We start from the raw sequence: 20,196 nt of genomic DNA, 5'->3' as shown, positions 1-20,196 counted from the left end.
GGTCCCATTATTTGGATATTTTGATCCACATTCTGTGCCTGTGTTCTGAATTAAATACATTCATAAATCCCAGGCTTATTTAGATATTTGCAATCTCTTGGAAGAATTGGCAGCAACATGAGAGCCAGTAACCATAGCTGTGTTGAGCCCGTAAGGAGCTCACTCTCTCAGATCTCTCTTTCGATGGCTCGTAAAATCATTTTCATTTATTCAGGAAGCCTAACTGTTAATGCTACTGTCAGTGGTGGTGTTTTCATTTGCTCCTGCTGTTTTGTTTAATTATTGATTGCCAACTTTAATCGTTGTAGTTTATCGGTATTATCAGTATGCTGCTTTTCATTTGTGGAAAGGGGAGTTATAGATTGCAACAATAAGATGGTCGGCACGCTTGCTTGCACTGATCTGTCCTTCCCTAATTTAATAGTTGTCTCTTGAAAACTTGTTTGCTCTTGAGAATCATTTCTTTTCATGGGCAATAGTATTTTATTTCCTTATAATAAGGTTTACATCTTGAGTTGCGATTGCTGACAAAATGCAATTTTACCGGTTACAGTGCTTAGCTGAGCCAGCATTGCAGGCTATTCTGAATAAGCTGAAGCATCAGAAGACGTCATTGGAGCCCTGTCACGTTCACGCTCTGTGCAGGGTGTATGTTGGGATATGCCGGCAGCTGGGAGACGTGGAAAAAGCACGCCTGTTTTGCTTCAGTCTGCTCAAAGAAGGTAAGATGTGGCTTAGTTGTTTGAAGGTTAAAAATGCATATTCTGCATTTTGTCTTCCAATTTATGATCCAGTGAAGTCCTTCATGGAGGGTTGGATCTCACAGAACTTTTCCACTAGCTGAGGAAAGTTCTTCCTTTGGTGGAATGGGTCCCCGAGGATCCGCAAAATCTAACCCAGTCTCGGATAGAGGACTAGTTAAGAGAACTGACTGACAGCCACCTGAAGAATTCACAGTCCTTGTGAGTATATTCAGCCTGGGAAATTGTTGCCTGTGTTACGGGATGGGGCGCACAAGTCCTTTCCCTCCGCTCTGCAACACCCTGCATTGCAAACTCTGCCTACGTATGAGTGGCTTATTGTGCAGGGAGCTGATCTATGCAATTTCCCTACCCTTCAGGGAGTTGAGGATAAGCCACATGCCTGGGCCTCCCTGTCTAAAGATATTAAGTTCTATTTAAAATTCCAAGTAAAATGAAGAATCGCAAGGCACACATAATTGTACTCATCCCCTCTTGTAGTATGTATGTTGGGATATGGTAGAAAACATAGTAAGAGTCTTCAGGTTGATGAATGTGTAGCACAATGCATTATGGATATAAATGATTAGGATTATTCCCTCTTACTTCCCACTGTATGAAAAGGCGTTGTTACTTTTGAGAAACAGGGAAAGTCTTTAATGCTGAGCTGAAATTTTTTATGCCTCCTCTGCCATTCAGGACATACCCCCACCCCACTTGGTGGACTTAAAAATCCTGTTATAGCATCTTGACTGATGTCTGGTGCAGTGCCTGATTAACTGAAACAGAGGCTTGGGGCCAGCCAATAAGATTGGTTTGCAAGCATGCAGTTTTCCATTTTTTTGCCTCTTAAGGTCTTAACATTAGAGATACGGCTGCTTGGATCAAATCCCTACAACTGTAACTCGGGTGGTTTAATGGTGAAGAAAATGTACTGGGAACTGGGAAGTCTATGACGCTCTGCCATGAACTTACCAAGCGGGCCATGTCTCCCAGGGTGGGCATAGTGGCACTTTTGTTGGCAGAAGAAGAGGCAAGATATCTGCTGGTTTCTCTCACTGCAGACCCCTGCTTGTCTCTTGATTCTCCCCTCCGAGCAGAATATCAGGGGCTGCAGCAGGAGGGGATAGGTGGGAAAGCCCCACTTCTCAGACTTTGATCTTCTCAAGGTGATTTGGGTCCATCCTTTAGTCTTTCTCCACCCCATCTGCAGAACGAGGAGTAATGTTGACCCGACTTTCTCCTAATTGCTTTATCCTAACTTGGATTGCTTAAATTTTGCTTTGTGTCTATTTTAATTCAGTAAGATAATAATCAACAAGAGCTCAGCCTGGCGTTAACGAACAGCCATTAGGATCAGCTCAGTAAGAGCCATTGCCAGCAAGACGAACACCTCTCTTCACAGCCTCACTCCTTCATATTCATATACACATGATGAGGATCAGAGAGAGAGAGAGAGAGGGTGTGTGTGTGTGTGTGTGTGTGCGTGTGTGCGTGCAGTCAGCTTGTATCTGACGTACGGTGACACACACACACACACACCCGGTGCCCTGCTTGGGATCTTCAAGGCCAGAGATGAGCAGAGGTGGTTTGCCATTGCCTTCCTCTGCATAGCAACCTAAGTCGTCTTTGGTGGTCTCCCATCCAAGCACTAACCAGAACTGACCCTGCTTAGCTTTCTAGATCTGATGAGCTCAGACTAGTCTAGACTGTTCAGGCTGCTATATTTTTAAAAAAATATATATATATATATATATATATATATATATATATATATATATATATATATATATATATATATATATATATATATAAAAAAATCTTGACGAATTTCTTTCATCTTAGAGTCACAACTTCTTTATGTTAATCTCTTTTCTTCCCTGCCAGACTTTCCCCAGCCTGGCAAGTTAATTTTGTATATGGGAAACATGTGGAATGAGATATTCACTTCTGAAGGTGTGATCAACAAAGCTGTCCAGTTAGTAGCCAGGAAGCGTTCAAAAGGACAAGTTCTGAAATACCTGAAAACTTTTCTGAATTGGGAAGAGGTAAGAGGGGCTGGGCAGGATCTGTTTTAATTTCTGTAGTTTTTGTTTTATTTATTTATTTTGCACGTAGCAAGCCTTAATGCAGAACAGAGCCTAATTCTGTTTGCAGCTTACCCAGGGGCATAAGAAAGGGGACACTGTAGATATTTCTCCAGATCACATGTTACTTTCTGCAGAGTGTAAATGGTGGAATCATTATTTCCTACCCTTAGTTTAAAAAGCAAAGCTTGCCATTTTTCAGGACAGTAGAGTAGATGGTGCCAAACGGAAAATGAACCTGTGTAAACTGTTGGGTGCATAGCCTTATAGTGTTTAACTTTTGTTAAGCTCCGTTCCCTCACTTACACCAGTGTAACTCTCCTGAAAATTTTCCTTTTGGCTGAAGGAACATGCCATGAGATCACACCCATCTTATTCTTTTTCCTTCTCCTCCCACACTGCAGCATTTTACATGCAGTTCGATGGCTGCTTGAGTTTCTGTTATAATGCTGCTTTTTGTTTATGTGCAGACTTTTAAAATCCGTACAGCCAGAGCTGTGTTTGTGGTAGTGCTCACTGGTACAGAGTACTGGCAACTTTGTGGAGGGCACTTCTAAGACCTGAGGAGGAATTGATAGAAATCATGGAAATCAGGGCAGCCATATAGCCCAGCACTGACACCTCCTTTTAAAAAACAGCTGTCCTTTCCTGATCCCTCCCCACCCCTTGCAATTTGCGTTATCTACCCTGAGGCCATAGCTTGGATCCCACCTAGCTTTCCGCATGTGCGAGGGAGGGGGATTTTTGCCGGTCCTCTTTCTCCCAAAGACCTCTGATTTCTCCCTAAGCTATTCCAGGGGGCTGCAGGAGGGAGGAATCAGCGAAAATTGTGCCTGCAGAAATCAAAGTGAAACTCCGAGCTTGCGTGTCTCGTGTTGTAAACCTGCATGTAAGCTATGGGGCAGGATGCGCATTTCCAAAATAAATAAATGAAAACCCTGGCTGAGGCATGGCGAGCACCCAGCCTCATTTGACTGCCGTGGCCAGGTGTAGTGATAGCTTTAACTCAAGAACCTGAAAACACTGATTTGTGCAAAACCTTTTATTCCAATACCCAAAGCAAGTTCAAAAGGGATAATGGTACACAGAGTCAAAATTACACAGCTGTGGACCTAGGACACACCAGCATGTGGTGGCTGAAGAGCAATAAGTTCCCCTAAGTTCCCATAGAGAGTTGCAGCACAAATTATATACTTCTACAGAAAGCGTGTAGGCAAACAACTAATGCAAGAGTAATGATAAATTACATTATCTCTTAAGCTCAGATCCCAAACTCCCAGTTCCTGTTTGTCTGCTTGATTTAGCAACAGTCTGATACTTCTTGCACCTAGAAACTGTGACCTGTTTCTCCAAGACCCCTTGTCAGGAGAGAACATGGATTGCAACCTCTGATGTCATCTGTGCTGAAAATGGTTTCAGCAGAACAAGTTTTACAGAACATAGATTGTGGTACAGAGGAAGACAGTTAATAAAGCTGGCCACCTTGCAGGGTGGGTCTTGAAACCTGGCTGCTTAGTAACTGTGGCTTAGATCACTGCCGACGCGAAGGATCCAGTGCCATTTGTATTCCAGAAGTTACAGAGCATGTGGTCCTGCAGCCTACTTCTGAACCCTTCGTAATACTCAGTGGCTTGGGACCCACATGCAGTTCTTTGGTATGTCACCTGTGGCTGTTCTGAGCACTGTTTAAGGAAAGTGGGTATCGCTCTTGCCTGATGGGACTTGTGGTTGATACTTGGTTCCCACCTTGACAGTGGGCAAGCGGCAGGCCTCCCTGAGATGCAGGCCACGTGCCAGGGGTGGTAGTGAATGTGGCTGTCCATGCGCTGTGGGGCGAGTGCCCCTGCCGTAGCCAGTCTGCATGGACTCTTTAGTTTCTCTCCAGCACCCATTCATGTAAAGACACATGGTGCATTTGCAGTTTTACAGTGTTTAGTTGCCTAATAAAAAGCAAAATCCATAGAGCATCCCTGACCAGCGAGGCTGTAGCATTCCAAACTCATTCAAACACTTCATGGTTTCTTCCCATGCAGTTCTGATAAATACCTAGATGGAGGAACAGCATAGAGAAGGCAAATAATGTGGTTACTTTTCCTATATAGGCATCATCACCTTGGGTTATGGATGGTGATAGAATGTGGAAAAGAAACCACATTATTTGTGGTGCCGGTAGTGTTCCTGGCTAGAGACTCTACTAGAAGTGTGTGGGGCTCAGGTTGAAGGTAAGTTTGCCGTTGTGGGCCTGGGAAAGGCTTCGTGGGGTGAGATAGAAAAGATCTCCAGTCATCATAGATGTCGCAGAAGTCGAAATGGTTCCATTCTAGACATTTTATAAGCCTTACTCAAGAGAGGAAAGCAATTAGGAACCGCATTTCTGCTGCATGTAGTTTAGACAAGTGGTTTAGACCTTTTGGATATGGTGACCCAAACGTCCAAATTTACTTGGTACAATGACCCATTCAGGGCTGGTCCATGGTTAGCTGGTGCCCTGGGCAAAGTATGACCTTGGCACCCATCTAGTCCAGTATTCCATTATCTACAGAGGCCATCCATATGTTTCTGAGAATCCAACAAACATTGCATCCTACTAAGAACCCCAGACAATTGACATCCCAAAGCACACAGGCTTTGCTTATAAGGGTTGCACTCCAGCCTTTGACCTCCCTCTTCTTCTCTATTACTTCTAAGATTCCAGGAAACTCACTCAATTAACCGTCGGGACACATTTTACTCGATTATTTATCAATTACACACATGTAGTGAAGAAAAAAATACCAAATAATGTATGAGATGGAAGACACTGTTTCAGGGTCAGATCTTCGTTTCCAAAACACAGGTCAAAGCCTTGCATCAAATTAAGCACTGAAGTTGGTTCTTACTGGAGTCCCTTCACACATGACTTTCCTACAGAAATATTATTCTACACAGGAAAATGTGAATACCTGTAAAGTTACTAGCTGCCATATGGCTTCCAACCCCATCCCTCATTGTTGCAAAGGGTGGGGGAAGCAAGAATGTGAAAAGTTGGGATGGAGGAAGAGGAGAGAGAGAGAGAGAGTGATGCAAAGGCCAGGGGTGGCCATTAGGGAGGCCTGGCCTGTGACCCACTTTCAGAGGTTTCCTGACCCACAGGTTAGGAAACAGTGGTTTAGACAAAGCTTGTTCTTCTCTTGGGTCGTTGTAGAGCAGTTTTGCTAACAAACCTCATGTCCTAAGCTGTGCATTTGGATGTGTGTTCTGGTCCATTAAAAAAAGAAATACGGAATGTGTAGCTTTGTGAGGGTGGAAAGTCTTCAGAGTTCCACACCGTAGAACGGTCCATCACTGCCACCTAAGCGGGCTGGGTCCGTGTTCTACAAAAGCCCTTCCCACATGGAAGTGCATCAGGGTGTAAGTGAAATCTTCGTTTTCTTATTCCTCTAGAGTGGGCCAGCGGATATCAGCATGATGATCTCCAGCTTGCTCTTGGCCATCCAGTTGTGTCCTCAAATGCAATTCCAGGCCAGCACACAGCATGGAGAAGACCTGAAAGAGAGTATGTGGGAATACGTGTTTGCTATTGACCTGCTGTGCTCCCATCAAAAGTGGGCTTGGACCCATGACCACATCATAAGGTAGCATCAGTTTTCCCCATCGGTGTCTTTTGTTTCCTAAACAGCCTTTCTGGTGCCCTCAACCACTGCAGCCCTGATAATGGTATTGAAGACTTTTAAGCTTGTCTGTTGAGTCTCTTCACACCCTGAACTGTTCCACAGGTCACAGTTGCTTAGGGGACGGGAATGTGCTGGGGCCCCAAAAGGCATTTACCAGGGCAAGCAGCAGTCTTCCAGTTGTATCACTGAACCCTGCCCGACCACCCAGGTTGCTCCATCTGCCTTCCCCGGGGAGGGAGGAACAGTAAGCGTTGGCCAACTCCACCACACTCCCCTCCATCCCTCGAGCTTCATGGTGGACCAGGCAGCTTGAGGTGAAGCAAGGCAGCATGCCCAGCTTGTCTTTCCATTCCCCTGTGAAGGAGAGAGGAGGCGCCTGTGGCTGCCAGCTCTGCTGCTTTCCCTGCCCTCTGGCTTTGAGGCTCTTGCGTGCGCACCGGCCCTATGTGCTCATGGGGAGAGGAGGGTGCTGCTACTGGTTGGCATAGGGTGCCCAAAGCCCTGTCACTGGTGCAGGTGACAGAGCTGTTTTATCACATTTTTTTTCCAACTTTTCCTCCAAGGAGCTCAGGGTTCCCCGTTTTCTCCTTCCACAACAACCCTGTGAGGCAGGGTAGATCAAGTGTGTGTGACTGGCTCAGGGCCACCCTGTGATCTTCATGTCAGATTGGGATTTGAACCCAGGGCTCCCAGTTCCTAATTCATTGGCTCTGTAGCTGTAGTTTGGGACCAAAAAGACTCCACTTGGGGTCTCCATCACTGTATCTGTCAACTGATTCCATGACCGAAGTGTTTGTAACCTGTGTATTTCTTGAACCATTGTAATGTTTGCAGTGTGTTAAACAGGGTGTGAATGTTTTATTTTTAAAATGATTGTGGTGCTTGGCAACTTGTGCTAGTTTCAAAAGTGAAAAGCGGGGGGAGGGGCTGCAGGGGTCAGTGTGCACGCAGACACCCGCCGTCTTGTATTCATTACCTGCCTTTTTCCACAGTAAGGAACTCTGGCCTATCATGGATAAGTGGATAAATAACCGGAAGGGCAGTGGGAACACTTCCTCCCCTTCTGATGTAATTGTAGCAACGGTGCTGAGGCTGATTGGTGAGTATGTTCCGTCCCAGACTGTTGAGATTCCTCCCTTGGTTTTCCTCCCAGGAAGATGATGTTATCCCTCGACTATTGCCACGCATTTGTGATCAGTGTTCTTCACCTGTTTGCACAAACAGAAGGTGTGGTTAACCTGAGCCAGTGCCGGGGCTTTTCATTTTGGTTACAGTTTCCAAGAGGAAAGAGAGCCAAGCGCACTGAGATTCCTCTGCTTCTCCCTTCCAACACAAAGCAGCGATCGGGACCTGCAGGAGATGGGGCTGAACATCCATCCACCCCACCGTTTGGTTTCCGCCTCCCATTTTGAGGAAACAACACAGTCCTTAGTGCCAGGAGGCAGCAGGTGGATGTGGAACGGAAGAGTTCTTCCCTCTGTCTCCTCTCGGCAGCCTTTATTAGTCATGTGCCACACCTTTGCTGCCATTAGCGTCCCGGAAGGCAGCTGGGATCCCATTCTTTTTCCAGTCCCTGCATTGTACAATGGTTGCCAGTTACTGGGAGATCTTTAGTTTCCATCTCGTGTTTCTTCCCACCAGGGACAGTCAAAGACTTGAGTGTCTTCATCCAGTGTCCCGCCGTACATGTCTGGTGATTTAAGAAGACCATACAGTTAGAGCGGTCCCTCAGTGGAACAGGCTTCCTCGGGAGGTGGTGGGCTCTCCTTCTTTGGAGGTTTTTAAGCAGAGTCTAGACGGCCACCTGGCAGCAATGCTGATTCTGTGAACCTGGGCAGGTCACGAGAGGGAGGGCAGGAAGGGCTACATCAGTGCTGAGTTCTCGCGGCCCCTTCTTACATGCCCAGGGTAAGGCCGATTGCCCCCTTGGGGTCAGCAGTTTTCTCCAGGCCAGTTTGGCCAGGGATCCTGACGGTGTTTCGCCATCTTCTGGGCCTGGAGCCGGGGTCACTGGGGGTGTGGGGGGGGGAGGCAGTTGTCTAATTTCTTTAAAGGGATCTTTGCCACCTTCCCCATACAGTCCCTTACACCACCTGCCCAAAAAAAAAAGAGTCCCAGGTGTCAGGGGATGCAGCAGATGTGACCGCAGGAGGGAGAGGCATTAGCAAATATCCCCGTTCCCTGCTCTTGCCCTGGCTCTTCGTGAACTGAGCAGGATTTTCTTACGTAAGTGTGTGTGAGAGATTCCCCCCAATTCTCACAGGAGCCGCCTCATATGGGTGGGATAGAGGGAGTGTTCAGGGGGGTGTAGCGGGAATCAGACAACGTAGCTGCCCTAAACTCAGCCCATTTGCAGTGGGCGGATCTAACCCCTGTAGCATTAATGACTTTGTGGGACCCCTAAGAGCAGCTGAATGCAGCTGATAATTGTCTTAGGTGGAAGGGACATGGGAGAGCAGAAGAGGAATGCTCTCCTCTCCCTCTCAGCTTTGAAAGAAAAGAATGGGGAGAGGGGCGGGGAGAGGTGCCAGAAGGAGGTGTGCAAGGAAGAGAATTCTGCTTCTCTCACAGGGCGGGTTGTGCAGCAGTGCCCACTGAGACAGTACCCTTGGGTGGTGGGTTTTTGGTAGGCAGTAACCGCCATCTTGCCTTGGAGCTGGAAAGACTCGCCCACCATGTGCCTCCTTTAAAAACAACACAGCAAGTTACACGTTGCCCAGATTCCCATGAGAGTCCTTCCTTTTCTGAGAGCTTAGCCATCATTTTCGTTCCCTTGGAAACAGGCAAACCCAATATGAGGACTGAAGTCTTGGGGAACAGGAAGTCCACGTGGTTTGCTGTGCTGTTTGGAGCAAGGAGATCTAGAGGGTTGGCTGTTTCTGGGCAGAGGCTGCAAGACAGTGAAGCGTCTTAAACGACACCATACAACACACCAGCACTCTTCCCTTGTGCCCTTGCACGTGTTCCTATTTCCCCCAGCCTAAAATGAGGAAGAAGATTAACCCCTCCCCACATTTTAGTGCCCTGGTAAAACAAATAGCTTGTCAAGGCCATAAAAGAGATGGAGGCTCTGTTCTCTCTGAGGCCCTAACCTCATGTCTTGGCTGTATGACTGGAGACTTGCTTAGTGTGCGGTGCTTAGATTATTTTTATAATTTTTCATAGCTGAGAGTCTCAAAGGTAGGGGGCACAGAATAAAGACACCCTATAAACAGAGTAAGCAGTAAAAAGTCGACAGCTGTACCAAGTGTAAGAATGAAAGCACATGATTGAAACACTTCTCCATAGGAAAAATAGGCTCTGACAGAAACTCAGCGGGTCAAGCAAAAGATAGGGCTTTTCTCTTGACATCTAGTTTTCTGTCTATAGGGAAGTTTTCTGTAGAGGAGTGTTAAGTTAGATTAGCTCACCCAGAGCTTCAAGCAGTACAACTCTGATGTAGGTTTCTCGCCTCGTGGAGAAATCACCTTCACCTCTTTCTTTGCTTTTTTTAGGACGTCTCAGTCAAATCGGACTGAAAGAAGGATTTTCTTCTGCTGTAAAAAATATCAGTTCTGTTATTGGAGCTTTTTTGCAACATGCCAAAGAGAAAGGTAATAATTTCCCTGCCTTTGTACTATAATATGCTGGGGATGGAGAAGTGTCTGCCAGCCATTGTTCTGGGCCGAAGAGAAGTTATGGAATGTTCATGAACAGTCTGCTGAGGCTGTGAAACTCTGAGCAGTGTGATTTCACACAGATTTCTGCAAGGGGAAGCAAAAGCTAAGTTTGCCTAGATAAACCTAGTATTTTGCAGTCTGGGATACCAGAAAATATTACTGAGCCTAACTGGCCATGTTTGCTTGTTAACAGATTGGTTGGCTTTAAAATGAGCAACTTTCCTGATTTTCCGCTTTGTGTCTTTTACAGATGTGCCCTGGGCTGTCCAGTTGGCAGCAGTGTATGCGCTCTGTGAATTGGCCCCTAGCAGTCCATCTGAAGTATTAGAAGCCATTAAAGCTTGGGAAGCAGTGAATGCAAACAGCCTTCCCCCAGCTGTCACCAGTGGCATAGCCGAAGTTAGTAGCCTACTAAAGCAATAGGCTGATGGTCAACATCAGGTTCCTTGCGTCTTTAGATCCGTAGAGGACAGCTTCCACAGAGGACAGCTTGTCGGGGGGGGAAACTTGCTTGCAACTACAGTAGTACAGGAGCAAAGCCCTCTGCCATTCTTCTTGGAGGATGGCCGAAAACAGAGATGTCTCTAAGTCAGTTAAGGCTCTGGCACATTGTGTCAAAACAGGGATTGAGCATTGCTCTGTCTTCTAGTAAGAGAAAAGAGGTGCATGGTCTTTTAATCCTGTATATGTCAGGGGAAAGGTGCTTAGCTATGCAAATAACTGTCTTGTAAATGGTCTTCCAGGGTATATGGGTTGAATCCAGTGCAAGGATAATTCCCCCCCCCCGCCCCCGCAACCATTTCCAACCCAGGGATTGTTTATTCCCCAGAGCTGCGGGACGTGCATGGAGTAATAGCCACTCAGAGTAGTAAGCTGCAGGAATTCCGTCTCTTCCATCAAGAGGAAAAAGAGCAGGAAGGGCAGTTTTCCCCCTCTCCCCTCCCTGCTGCAGTCTCCCAACCCATGTGGCTGTGAGAGGGAAGCAGCCGCTAAGGGAGGAAGGGGAAGTAGCGAAGATCCACAACCATCCATGTCTTCTACTGAGAGATTGCTGGGCCCAGTCCTATGGATTTCAGGCTTCTGTGACAACTTGTTTTTACTATAACTATGCAAAATGGAACTTAGGCTGAGCATGCTGCTGAAACAGAACTTTATGCTTTTAAACACATCCACCTTGCCTGCTTGCTCGTCGTCTGTTTTGAAATAGGTGGTAATTTATTCAGAGCTGAAGGTGGGTTGAAAGAAGGGCTGCTTCTCTTGGCCTATGCACTCGTCCTGCTTTTGTCAGTGGGGGATAGGTTGTTATAATTCTTTTTTTGATCAAACTCTTGCTTGATGAGAAATAACGGTAGGGCGGAAAATGTTTGCACCCCAAGGGAAGCGATGCCTCTCTCAAACTCCTTTCAGCATCCTTAAACTACCATCTGTCGAGAGCTTGAAATTGTTAACGTGTTGCTCTATAATCTCAAAAAGAATATAGGCTGACTTGACCAAATCTTGTCCCCCTCATTCAGTCCATCAGTCCCTTTGATTGTTTAATGCAGGCATGACTTGATTTCTGTCACTTGGCATGTACAGTATATGAAAGATTCAGAGATGCCTTCTCTGTGAGAATGTATATTATATATGGTGTATTGTTATAATGTGTTTCACATTTCACGTTGTTCCACTTTGGGAATTTTACTTGTATATAGAAAGTGATGTAAAAAAAATAGGCACCTTGCATTTGTTTAAACTTCAAATGTAGCATTACTTGAATTTAGACTTTTTTATGTCTTGTAAATACTTTTTCAAAATAAAATGGGTTTGTGCATTAAACTTGCATGTTTCACAATCTAGCTGCAGCAAAACCATCTTTTCCAAAATATAATCAAATAACTGCTTCAGAGTTTTTGTTGGGAGGACATGATTTCTCTGTCCCTTCACACCTATAATGAAAATGCCTTCCTTTTTATTTGTGCATCAGCGGCATTTGGAGGCTTAATAAACAATGGTGTAGAATAATTATTTGGAAAATTCTGATCTTCATAAAGCACTGGCACTGATGTGCAGATCAAAACGAAAATCTTAAACACTGTAAACAAGGGAAAGCAAATAATAATTGTAAGAGCTATGTCCAGCAGCCCTAACTCTCAAACTCAGTAGCTGTTTGGCATGTCACTTGTGGCTCATCTGAGCACTATTCTCTAATGTGGCGCATTCCCCAGGTTTTAGGAAAGTGGGCAAGGCTCATGCGCACTGAAACTTGTGGTTAGCAGGTGGGTTCCAATTTGAAACAGCCACTGCTGGAGGAAATGGTAAGCTGTGAGCCTCCCTGAGGTGCAGTTCTCCTGCCAGGAGTGGAAGAGTGAATGATGGTAATTGAGAATGTGGCTCGCTATGAGCCGGTAAGTGAATTCCACCGCTGTAAAATGAAATCTACATTGTAGATTCAAACAGCAGCAGTTGACAAACGGCTTCCTAAATAAAAACATCTTGGTTTGGTAGGAGCACCACATGTAAGGAAGCTTGTCAACTCGTTCATAGCTGAACATTTCTGAGTGGAGCATCACAGTTGAGAAAGCCGGGTCTTGAGCAGATCAGAGCTGAGTCACCCTGAAAAGCAAAGCAAGCCATTGCCAGCGAATCCAAGGGAGCAAGGAAGTGGATGTAAGGCGGAAGTTGACTCAAAGGACAAGCAACCGCAAGCTGTGCAAGGAGAAGTTGACTTTAAGCGATGTCTCAAGTCAAAGTCAGACACTGACACTGGAAGTAATTTAACTGTGATATATACAGAGTTTAGGTGAAGATTATGCAGTGGGCAACAGTGGTGGATAAAGCAGTGCTGGAGCTGAAAACGTTGGTTTGCTTGCAGAGTATGGGGTCATCCTAGAACCTGCAGAGCGAGTAGCTGGGACCCCACGATGTGCAGCCAGAAACAAACAGGGATAGTGCAGTTCTGCTTGCGTAAGAGCTTGCTTGACACCTGCCTCTTCCCTCCCAATGCCCAGAATTTGATCGCACAAGATCTCATGCAAGTGGAAACACTAACGGGGATACAATTTTGTGCTGGATCCAACTCAGTGTCTACAGGACAGAAAGCCATAATTCTTTAGGAGTTGCAATTGTAAGCATGTGGCTACTGGAAGCTATTCTTAGGGTTTTTAAAATACTGCCTTGCAGTTCGGGGACATGTTATAAAACTAGTGTTGCTTATAAATATGCCTCCCGTGCTCTTACGCTGAACAGTAAAATAAAAAAGAAATGCTGAAGTAGGCCATAGTCTGCCACATAATTTTATTTGAGCATTTATAAGCCCTGCGTGGTACCAAATGGCACTTGAGTAGCCTTGATGTCTAACCGGAGCTTATTAGACATTACTGGAATCCCCCGTTCCTAAAAAGAAAATCTGTAAAGGGGCAGGGGAGTGCTAGAATAACCAGCACATGTGGTCCAGTTTTAATCTATTGCTAGGGAGATCCCAGCTTAACTATGGGCTAGAGACCACAGAACTGTCACACATGGGTAGGTGTTCCCTGCCAAGGGAAGGAGTCTTCTCCCGATAGAAGGTACTTTGAGGATGTTGTGCCAAGGAAGGCTCCTTCAGCAGGAGGAGAATGCTTGCTGTAGCAGAACAAGTCTTTGAGCTCCAGTTTGATAAAACCAGCCCATTTTATTACATAGCCTCAGCTGTAATAAGAGAATCAAAGGAACCCTCTTCTGCTAATAGTTGACTGTCTAGTGTCTAAAAGGGGTTTCTAACACCAATGCACCCTGACCTGGGTGGCCTAAGTTAGCCCAAACACATCAGGTCTCGGAAGCTAAGCTGGGTTGGCCCTGGCTAGAACTCGGATGGAGACAATAAGGAAGGCTAGGGTCACTAAGCAGAGGCAGGCAACGGCAAACTACTTCTGAAGTCTCTTGCCTTGAAAATCCCTATAGGATCCCTGTAAATTGGCTGCGACTTGATGGCAAAGGGAAAAAAATCACTGCTCTTGTTGCCTTAAGCTGCGTATGCTTCTTACCAGCAGAGGGCATGTAGGTAAAGCAGTTGATGTTCCCATGACATTGCAGAAAAGAAACCAGTGCAAATGCAGAAAAGCCTCGGATCAAAGTGGCAACAGCAAAGGAAAGGAAGAGGTCCTGCTAACAATACCAGCAATTGCATGTAAGCTTCACCTTTCGCTGCAGAAGAGGACAGAGGGGTTAAAACAAGATTTTGTGAAAGGTGACTGGGAGGAAGCTTTTGACGGGAGAGAAGGATGGGGGTAAAAGGAGGAGAGGGTGCAATCATTTTAAATAGCTGAAAGTCAGTCAAGGGAAGAGAAATAAGGGCAGAAAGGCGGATGAGGTATTTGTTTATATCATTTATAGTCCGCCTTTCTCACTGAGACTCAAGGTGGATTACATAGTGTGAGATTAGTACAATCAGTAGCAAGGACAAGGGCAAGCATTTCCATACAGTGTCAAGGACATTTCCATAAACAATGCCATAGGGTAAATGAATACAAGTTTACAAAGATACAGCATCAGCAAGGATCCAGTACAGGGTCGAAGGATTGCTGAAACGGAACATAATCAATTCTAGGACTGACATTAAACAACATGAAGTACAGGCAGTATATAGGAGTGCATATTTAAAGCAACATATGTAAAGCAACATATCGCCCTCGTATCTGAGAAAAATGAATAATTTTGAATAATTTTGATTAATTCAGTTTTGCATTGTTTGTGGAAAGCCAGGAGAATGGGCGCTCTCTTGACCTCCTCAGGCAGGCCATTCCACAGGGTAGGGGCCACCACAGAGTAAGTCCATGTGGCACGCTGCTGTTGATTTCGCCCATGTGCAGGCTGGCACCTGCAAGAGATTCTGTTCAGCTGCCATGGAGCAAAGCTGCCATGGAGGGACATAGGGACAACTAAAAGTTGGGAGTTACTTTGCGTTCTTAGGAGACGCAAGAAGTCCTCTTCGTTTGTAATTCAAGCAAATCAGCAACGTTCAAACTAGCCAAAGAGGATCTCCCTGGGCCATTTCAGTGTGGAAAATGGTTGGGGAGCGGTCTAAGCCAGTGGTCTCCAACCTTTTCAGCACCAGGGACCAATTTTTGTGGAAGATAATTTTTCTATGGATCGGGGGGAGGGGATGATTTCAGGATGATACAATTGCGCACTTTATTATTACATTATTAATATTATTATTATTATTACAGTATATAATGATGCTGCGGCATGGCAGGCAGGGAAGCGGGCTGCCTCACTGCTCGCCTTCCGCCCCTTCACCTGCGCTGCCAGGTACCTCAGCAGCACAGCAGGCGGGGAAGTGGGCTGCCTCGCTGCTCACCTTCCTGCCCCTTCGCCGGCGCTGCCGGGTGCCCTGGTGGCACAGCAGGCGGAGAAGCATGGAGGCAAACAGGGAAGCAAGCTGCCTCACTGCTCGCCTTCCCACCCCTTCGCTGGCGCTGCTGTGCACCCCGGCAGCATGGCAGGTGGGGAAGTGGGGGGGGGGAGTGTGCTGTCTCACTGCTCGCCTTCCCACCCCTTCACCGGCACTGCCGTAGACCACACTATGTCGCTAGTGCAGCCCGGTTGCTAACAGGCCACGGACCAGTACCAGTCTGTGGCCCGGGGTTTGGGGACCCCTGGTCTAAGCCACTTGTCTTTGCAGCCTCCCAGCCCTGGGCCTGGAAAACATGGAGCTTCCTGCCAAATCTGTGACGGACCCAGGAAGGTACCTGGGGAAAATGTAAATGTGTAACTGCGATGATTCCATCAGCACACCATGTTTAAAAGTTTGAAAGTTTTATTTGAACAAAAGCAGGGCCTTCCCTGGCCTCTGCTAGTAGAGAACAAACAGCCTGCAACATGAAGGGGAAAAGAAGCCAAACTACTAGGCAGGCTTTTCGGCCTTAAGGGATCAGGGGAAAAATACTAAACAGTTCAATAAGGGGAAACAGTTCAATAAGGGAACATCACCAAATTCACAACTTGCCACGATATAACAGTAACAGTTTAAGGATCTGAGGAGAGAGGCCAACCTCCCCCAAAAAAACATATTCGAACTCCACAGTTCTTCTAAGGAGCTCAGCGCAATTTCCCTCAGGCAATTCCATTTTATATATTGGGCAGCAGATATGGCTCAGCGTCTGGTCCAAAGCCCTATGGCTGACCTTTGTAAATGAGAGGGCCCCTAAGGCCCAAGTTCCCCAATTGAAATCTGCCACCACTTGTGCTGCATATCCTGGTTCTCTCCCTGCCTAGCTTTCGTCCAGTTCACCTCAGTGGTAACAATAATGACAAAAATTTCACAAAACATGCGAGCTTTGAAGGGGCATGCAGCTTCAAAGGCTGGCACCATTTAAGCCTCTCACTGTTCAACTTGGGCCTTTGAAAACAGGTATCAGAGCTGGTATCACGACGAGCACTCTTTCCTCAGAAGGGGACTCGCCCTGGATCCTTACATATGCCTGCAAGATCACTAGATCAGGAATGGTTAGTAACTCCTCTAACAAACAAAGAAAGAGGGTTGGGGGGGGGACCTCACAAACTCAAACAAACAGTAGATACTATAAAGGTCAAGTTAAAAACCTTTAAAATATATTCAAAATAAGTGTTTATTATACAGTGTACACAGTCTCAAATTTAAAAAAATATGGCGTAACATACTCCAAATACAGTTGATACAATCAAATGACCAAGACTAAACCAGACCATACACGTTTTGGCTCCAGGGCCTTCCTCAATGGTCAGTCATACAGTTTTTGTAATAAGTAAGCAAACTCACACATCTAGAAACCAATATGTAAAAATGCTCTTGATGTTCTTGTCTCTCATAATGTGTGGTATGATGCAGATTATTGCAGCAGGCCCTGGGCAACTTCACATGGGCACTGCGCTCAAACATAGCTGTTCATTTGTTGTTATAATCCGGTGCTTGGTTTCCAGTGTTTCATGTATCATCAATCTGTAGCTGCAATCAAATATATTTTAAAGGTTTTTCACTTGACCTTTATAGTATCTACTAGTAACTCCTCTATCCAATTCAGTGAGAAAGTTTTCTTCATGGGCTCTGGCTTTCTTGGTGGCTGTGCTTTGCTATGGACCAGGGTCGAATCCACATTCACCCATTACCCACATGTTTATCGGATATCTTCCGTTTGCCTCCAATCTGCGATTTTTTTCCTCTTCGTTCACATTCCTGCTTCCAATCCGTCTTTCTCGCGCGTCCCTCTGGTCACACGGCCGCTCGAAAACCGCTTTTTGGGGCGGAACCTTTTTTTCCCACCCATTTATTTTTTTGAGCGCACTTTTCCGTTATTTCGATCTTGCCTTATAAAGAAACATCATTGAAGATAATGATGCCTCTCTTTCCCCCACTGACAGCACTGATGGCTCTCTCCCGTTTCTTTTTTGGAAATTTGGAAGCATGTGGGAAGCTTTCGTGGGCATTTCCTATGCAGGACAGTTCAGTGCCTGAATTTTACTGAAGTTTCACTTCCTTGGAGTGTCATTATTTCGATATTTCGTAGTTTCGATATTACAGTAATATAAAATAAAAAAAATAACAGTTAAAAAGGAAGTTTCGTGAGTCTGTTCTGAGGATGGATTCACCCCAAAATGATTTTTCAAAGTACCAGATTTGATTCAGAAACAGCATAATCAATAAATCCAATGCTATGAAGTCAAAAACAGTCTTTTGCAGACTACGGAGCACTTGCAAGTTGAATCAGCCAATAGGAACTCTCGGAACGGCCGGAGAGACAGAAAAAGGGGTGGTTTTTAAAAAAACCGCTTAAATTGCACATTGGCCCGTTCACGGCCACCGTGAAACTCCCGTTGAAAACCTGTGACCACATATTCGAGAGAAATGTGAATGAAATGTGTCTGTTTAATGAGGTAATGTGACCAGCACTCGGGATTGCGTGGGGAATGCGGGGAACATGCGACTTAGAATGAGTAATGTGGATTCGACCCAGGCTTCCTGACGAGACGAAGCACCAAACTTGCAAAGATTTCGGAGACACTGTAAAATGGAGCTTTTCCAGGGCGAGTGCTTCTGCTTACTTGTACTTCTGTGAATTAAGATTTTAGTGGGTATTTATTTCCTACTTTTCTCACCATGAAAACCTACATGGTTTGCATCATTCTCCTCTCCCCCATTTTATCCTCGCAACAATCCTGAGAGGCAGGTTATGCCGAGAGTGTGTGATTGGCCCAAGTTACTCAGCAAGCTCCATGGCGGAGTAGAAATTTGAACCTGTTTCTCCCAGATCCTAGTCCAACACTCTAACCACTATTCACACTGCCTCTCCAATTTTAATTGGTGTAAGGCGCTCTGAGTTCTATTGATTAGAAGAGAAGCCGACATAAATATTTCAAATAACTACCATTGCCCCATTGTTTGAATGATAGTGGGAGCAAGAAAGTCTTTTAATTTATCCAGTTTCCAAAATTTTTTTTGCATAAATTTTATTGAAAGTTTTTTTAAAAGCAGATACAAATTTTAAAAAGATTAGGAAAAAAGATTAAAGAAAAAAAACAAAAGAGATGTATAGGAAAAACTTGATTTTCTCTGCGACAAATAGCATAATTGCAGAATTCACACTTGTACTCTTGTCATCAAAATAAATCTTGTTGTTTTTCTATAGTCCTCCCCCGCCCCCGACCATCCTCTTACACTTGAAAGACAGAAGTCATCAGTTTGTTTTTTTCAGTTTCACACACAAAGTCAATAAGAGGTTTCCAGTTTGTTATAAATGTAGATAGTGTCTTCTCCGTAATTAAAGCGGTAAAGTTTAGCTATCTCAACATTTCCCAGATTTTCTTGATTCCTGTTTTAGGTAAAACAAAACTAAAACTTTACAAAGAACATACTAGATATTAAGTAGAATGAAGTAGGAGATACATAGGAGATACATAACCAACAGGTAACTTTATTTTAACCACAACGGTGCATTTGGAGGGAACCTTTATCTGAACTGGCAACTCACAAGAGCCGAACTCAACTGGAAAATGAGCCTGTTCTTGTTTGGTGGAAAATGCCACCAAGTTGCAGCTTACTTATGGAGACCCCCTCATGGGGTTTTCAAGGCAAGAGATATTCAGCAGCGGTTTGCTATTACCTGCCCCTGCACATGACCTGGACTTCCTTGGTGGTCTCTCATCCAAGTACTAACCAAGAGGAACCCTGCTTAGCTTCCAAGATCTGATACCGGGCTAGCCTGGGTCTTCCAGGTCAGGATTTGCTCTTGCTTAAAAGGCTGACTGCTGGCATTCCAAGGCTGGAAGGCCCATATACTATATCCTTCTCCGCTACATTTAGCGGCCTGGAAGGTCCTGAGGAAGGGCTGTAGTGCAAAGTGGGCAACCCAGGTTGATGAAGTGACCAATGGTGCCTCAACAAGCTCCAGCTCTTTGGGGTCTGTATCAGGATCCACATCAGTTTGACCTGGTCAGCACGCCTTGCGACTGGAGCACGGGGGCTTGCGGAGGACAGTGGCGACCCAGGTATACACTTCATCAGTTGCACATGTCGTTGTAATGCATTGCCGGCTGGTATCTCATCACAGTAGTCACTGTTTCAGGGATCAATGCTGAGCCAGATCCAATGTTCCTGATATAAACAAGGTCATCTGGGGGCAAATACGTACAGGGGCATTTGGACTCCATCTGTATCCATCCTCCCCCTTCTTTGGCCAGTTCCCAGTGAGGCCACAGTGCCTACCATCTCATACTGCTGTCAACCTCCTCTTCATTAATGGCTCCACAGGACTCCTGCTTGTAGAAGTACATGCTGTGATGTGCTGTGTCAGAAGGGAACTTGCGAGATCCTGATTTGCCCTTGACAAGATGTTTTAATGTGTCCTTTGGTGTCCTTTGGGCCTGGCTGGGTGGAAGAGGGGTGTGGGGGTCCTTGAACCAAACTGGCTGTTAGCAAGATCTGGAAAGCAAACCCGTTCTTGCTAACAAGCAGAATTTTGGCTCTTCCTAATATGGTAAGCTGGGAGGGTCAATACAATACACTGGAGACTCATACAGAAATCCTCCTTGTTTCTTCTTCATCCCCCCCCTCCTCTTTTAA

At 45.5% G+C, this 20,196-nt stretch overlaps 1 protein-coding gene across 2 annotated transcripts in view; it reads left to right on the top strand.

Moving 5' to 3' along the window:
* ICE1 (interactor of little elongation complex ELL subunit 1) overlaps positions 1-11,951 on the top strand; it is a 48,264-nt gene extending 36,313 nt beyond the window's left edge. For both annotated transcript variants that reach the window (XM_054984939.1, XM_054984940.1), the window contains 6 exons: positions 554-722; positions 2,628-2,788; positions 6,251-6,441; positions 7,473-7,579; positions 9,975-10,073; positions 10,390-11,951. In XM_054984939.1, the coding sequence (XP_054840914.1) occupies positions 554-722; positions 2,628-2,788; positions 6,251-6,441; positions 7,473-7,579; positions 9,975-10,073; positions 10,390-10,562 (900 nt within the window). In that variant the 3' untranslated portion in view covers positions 10,563-11,951. The remainder of the gene's footprint in view (positions 1-553; positions 723-2,627; positions 2,789-6,250; positions 6,442-7,472; positions 7,580-9,974; positions 10,074-10,389) is intronic.
* The last annotated feature ends 8,245 nt before the right edge of the window (positions 11,952-20,196 follow it).

The sequence above is a fragment of the Eublepharis macularius genome, chromosome 7 (assembly GCF_028583425.1).
Source record: "Eublepharis macularius isolate TG4126 chromosome 7, MPM_Emac_v1.0, whole genome shotgun sequence".
Lineage (NCBI taxonomy): Eukaryota > Metazoa > Chordata > Lepidosauria > Squamata > Eublepharidae > Eublepharis > Eublepharis macularius.
Note: the sequence above shows the minus strand (reverse complement) of the source record. Positions and strands in the feature narration are given on the sequence as shown.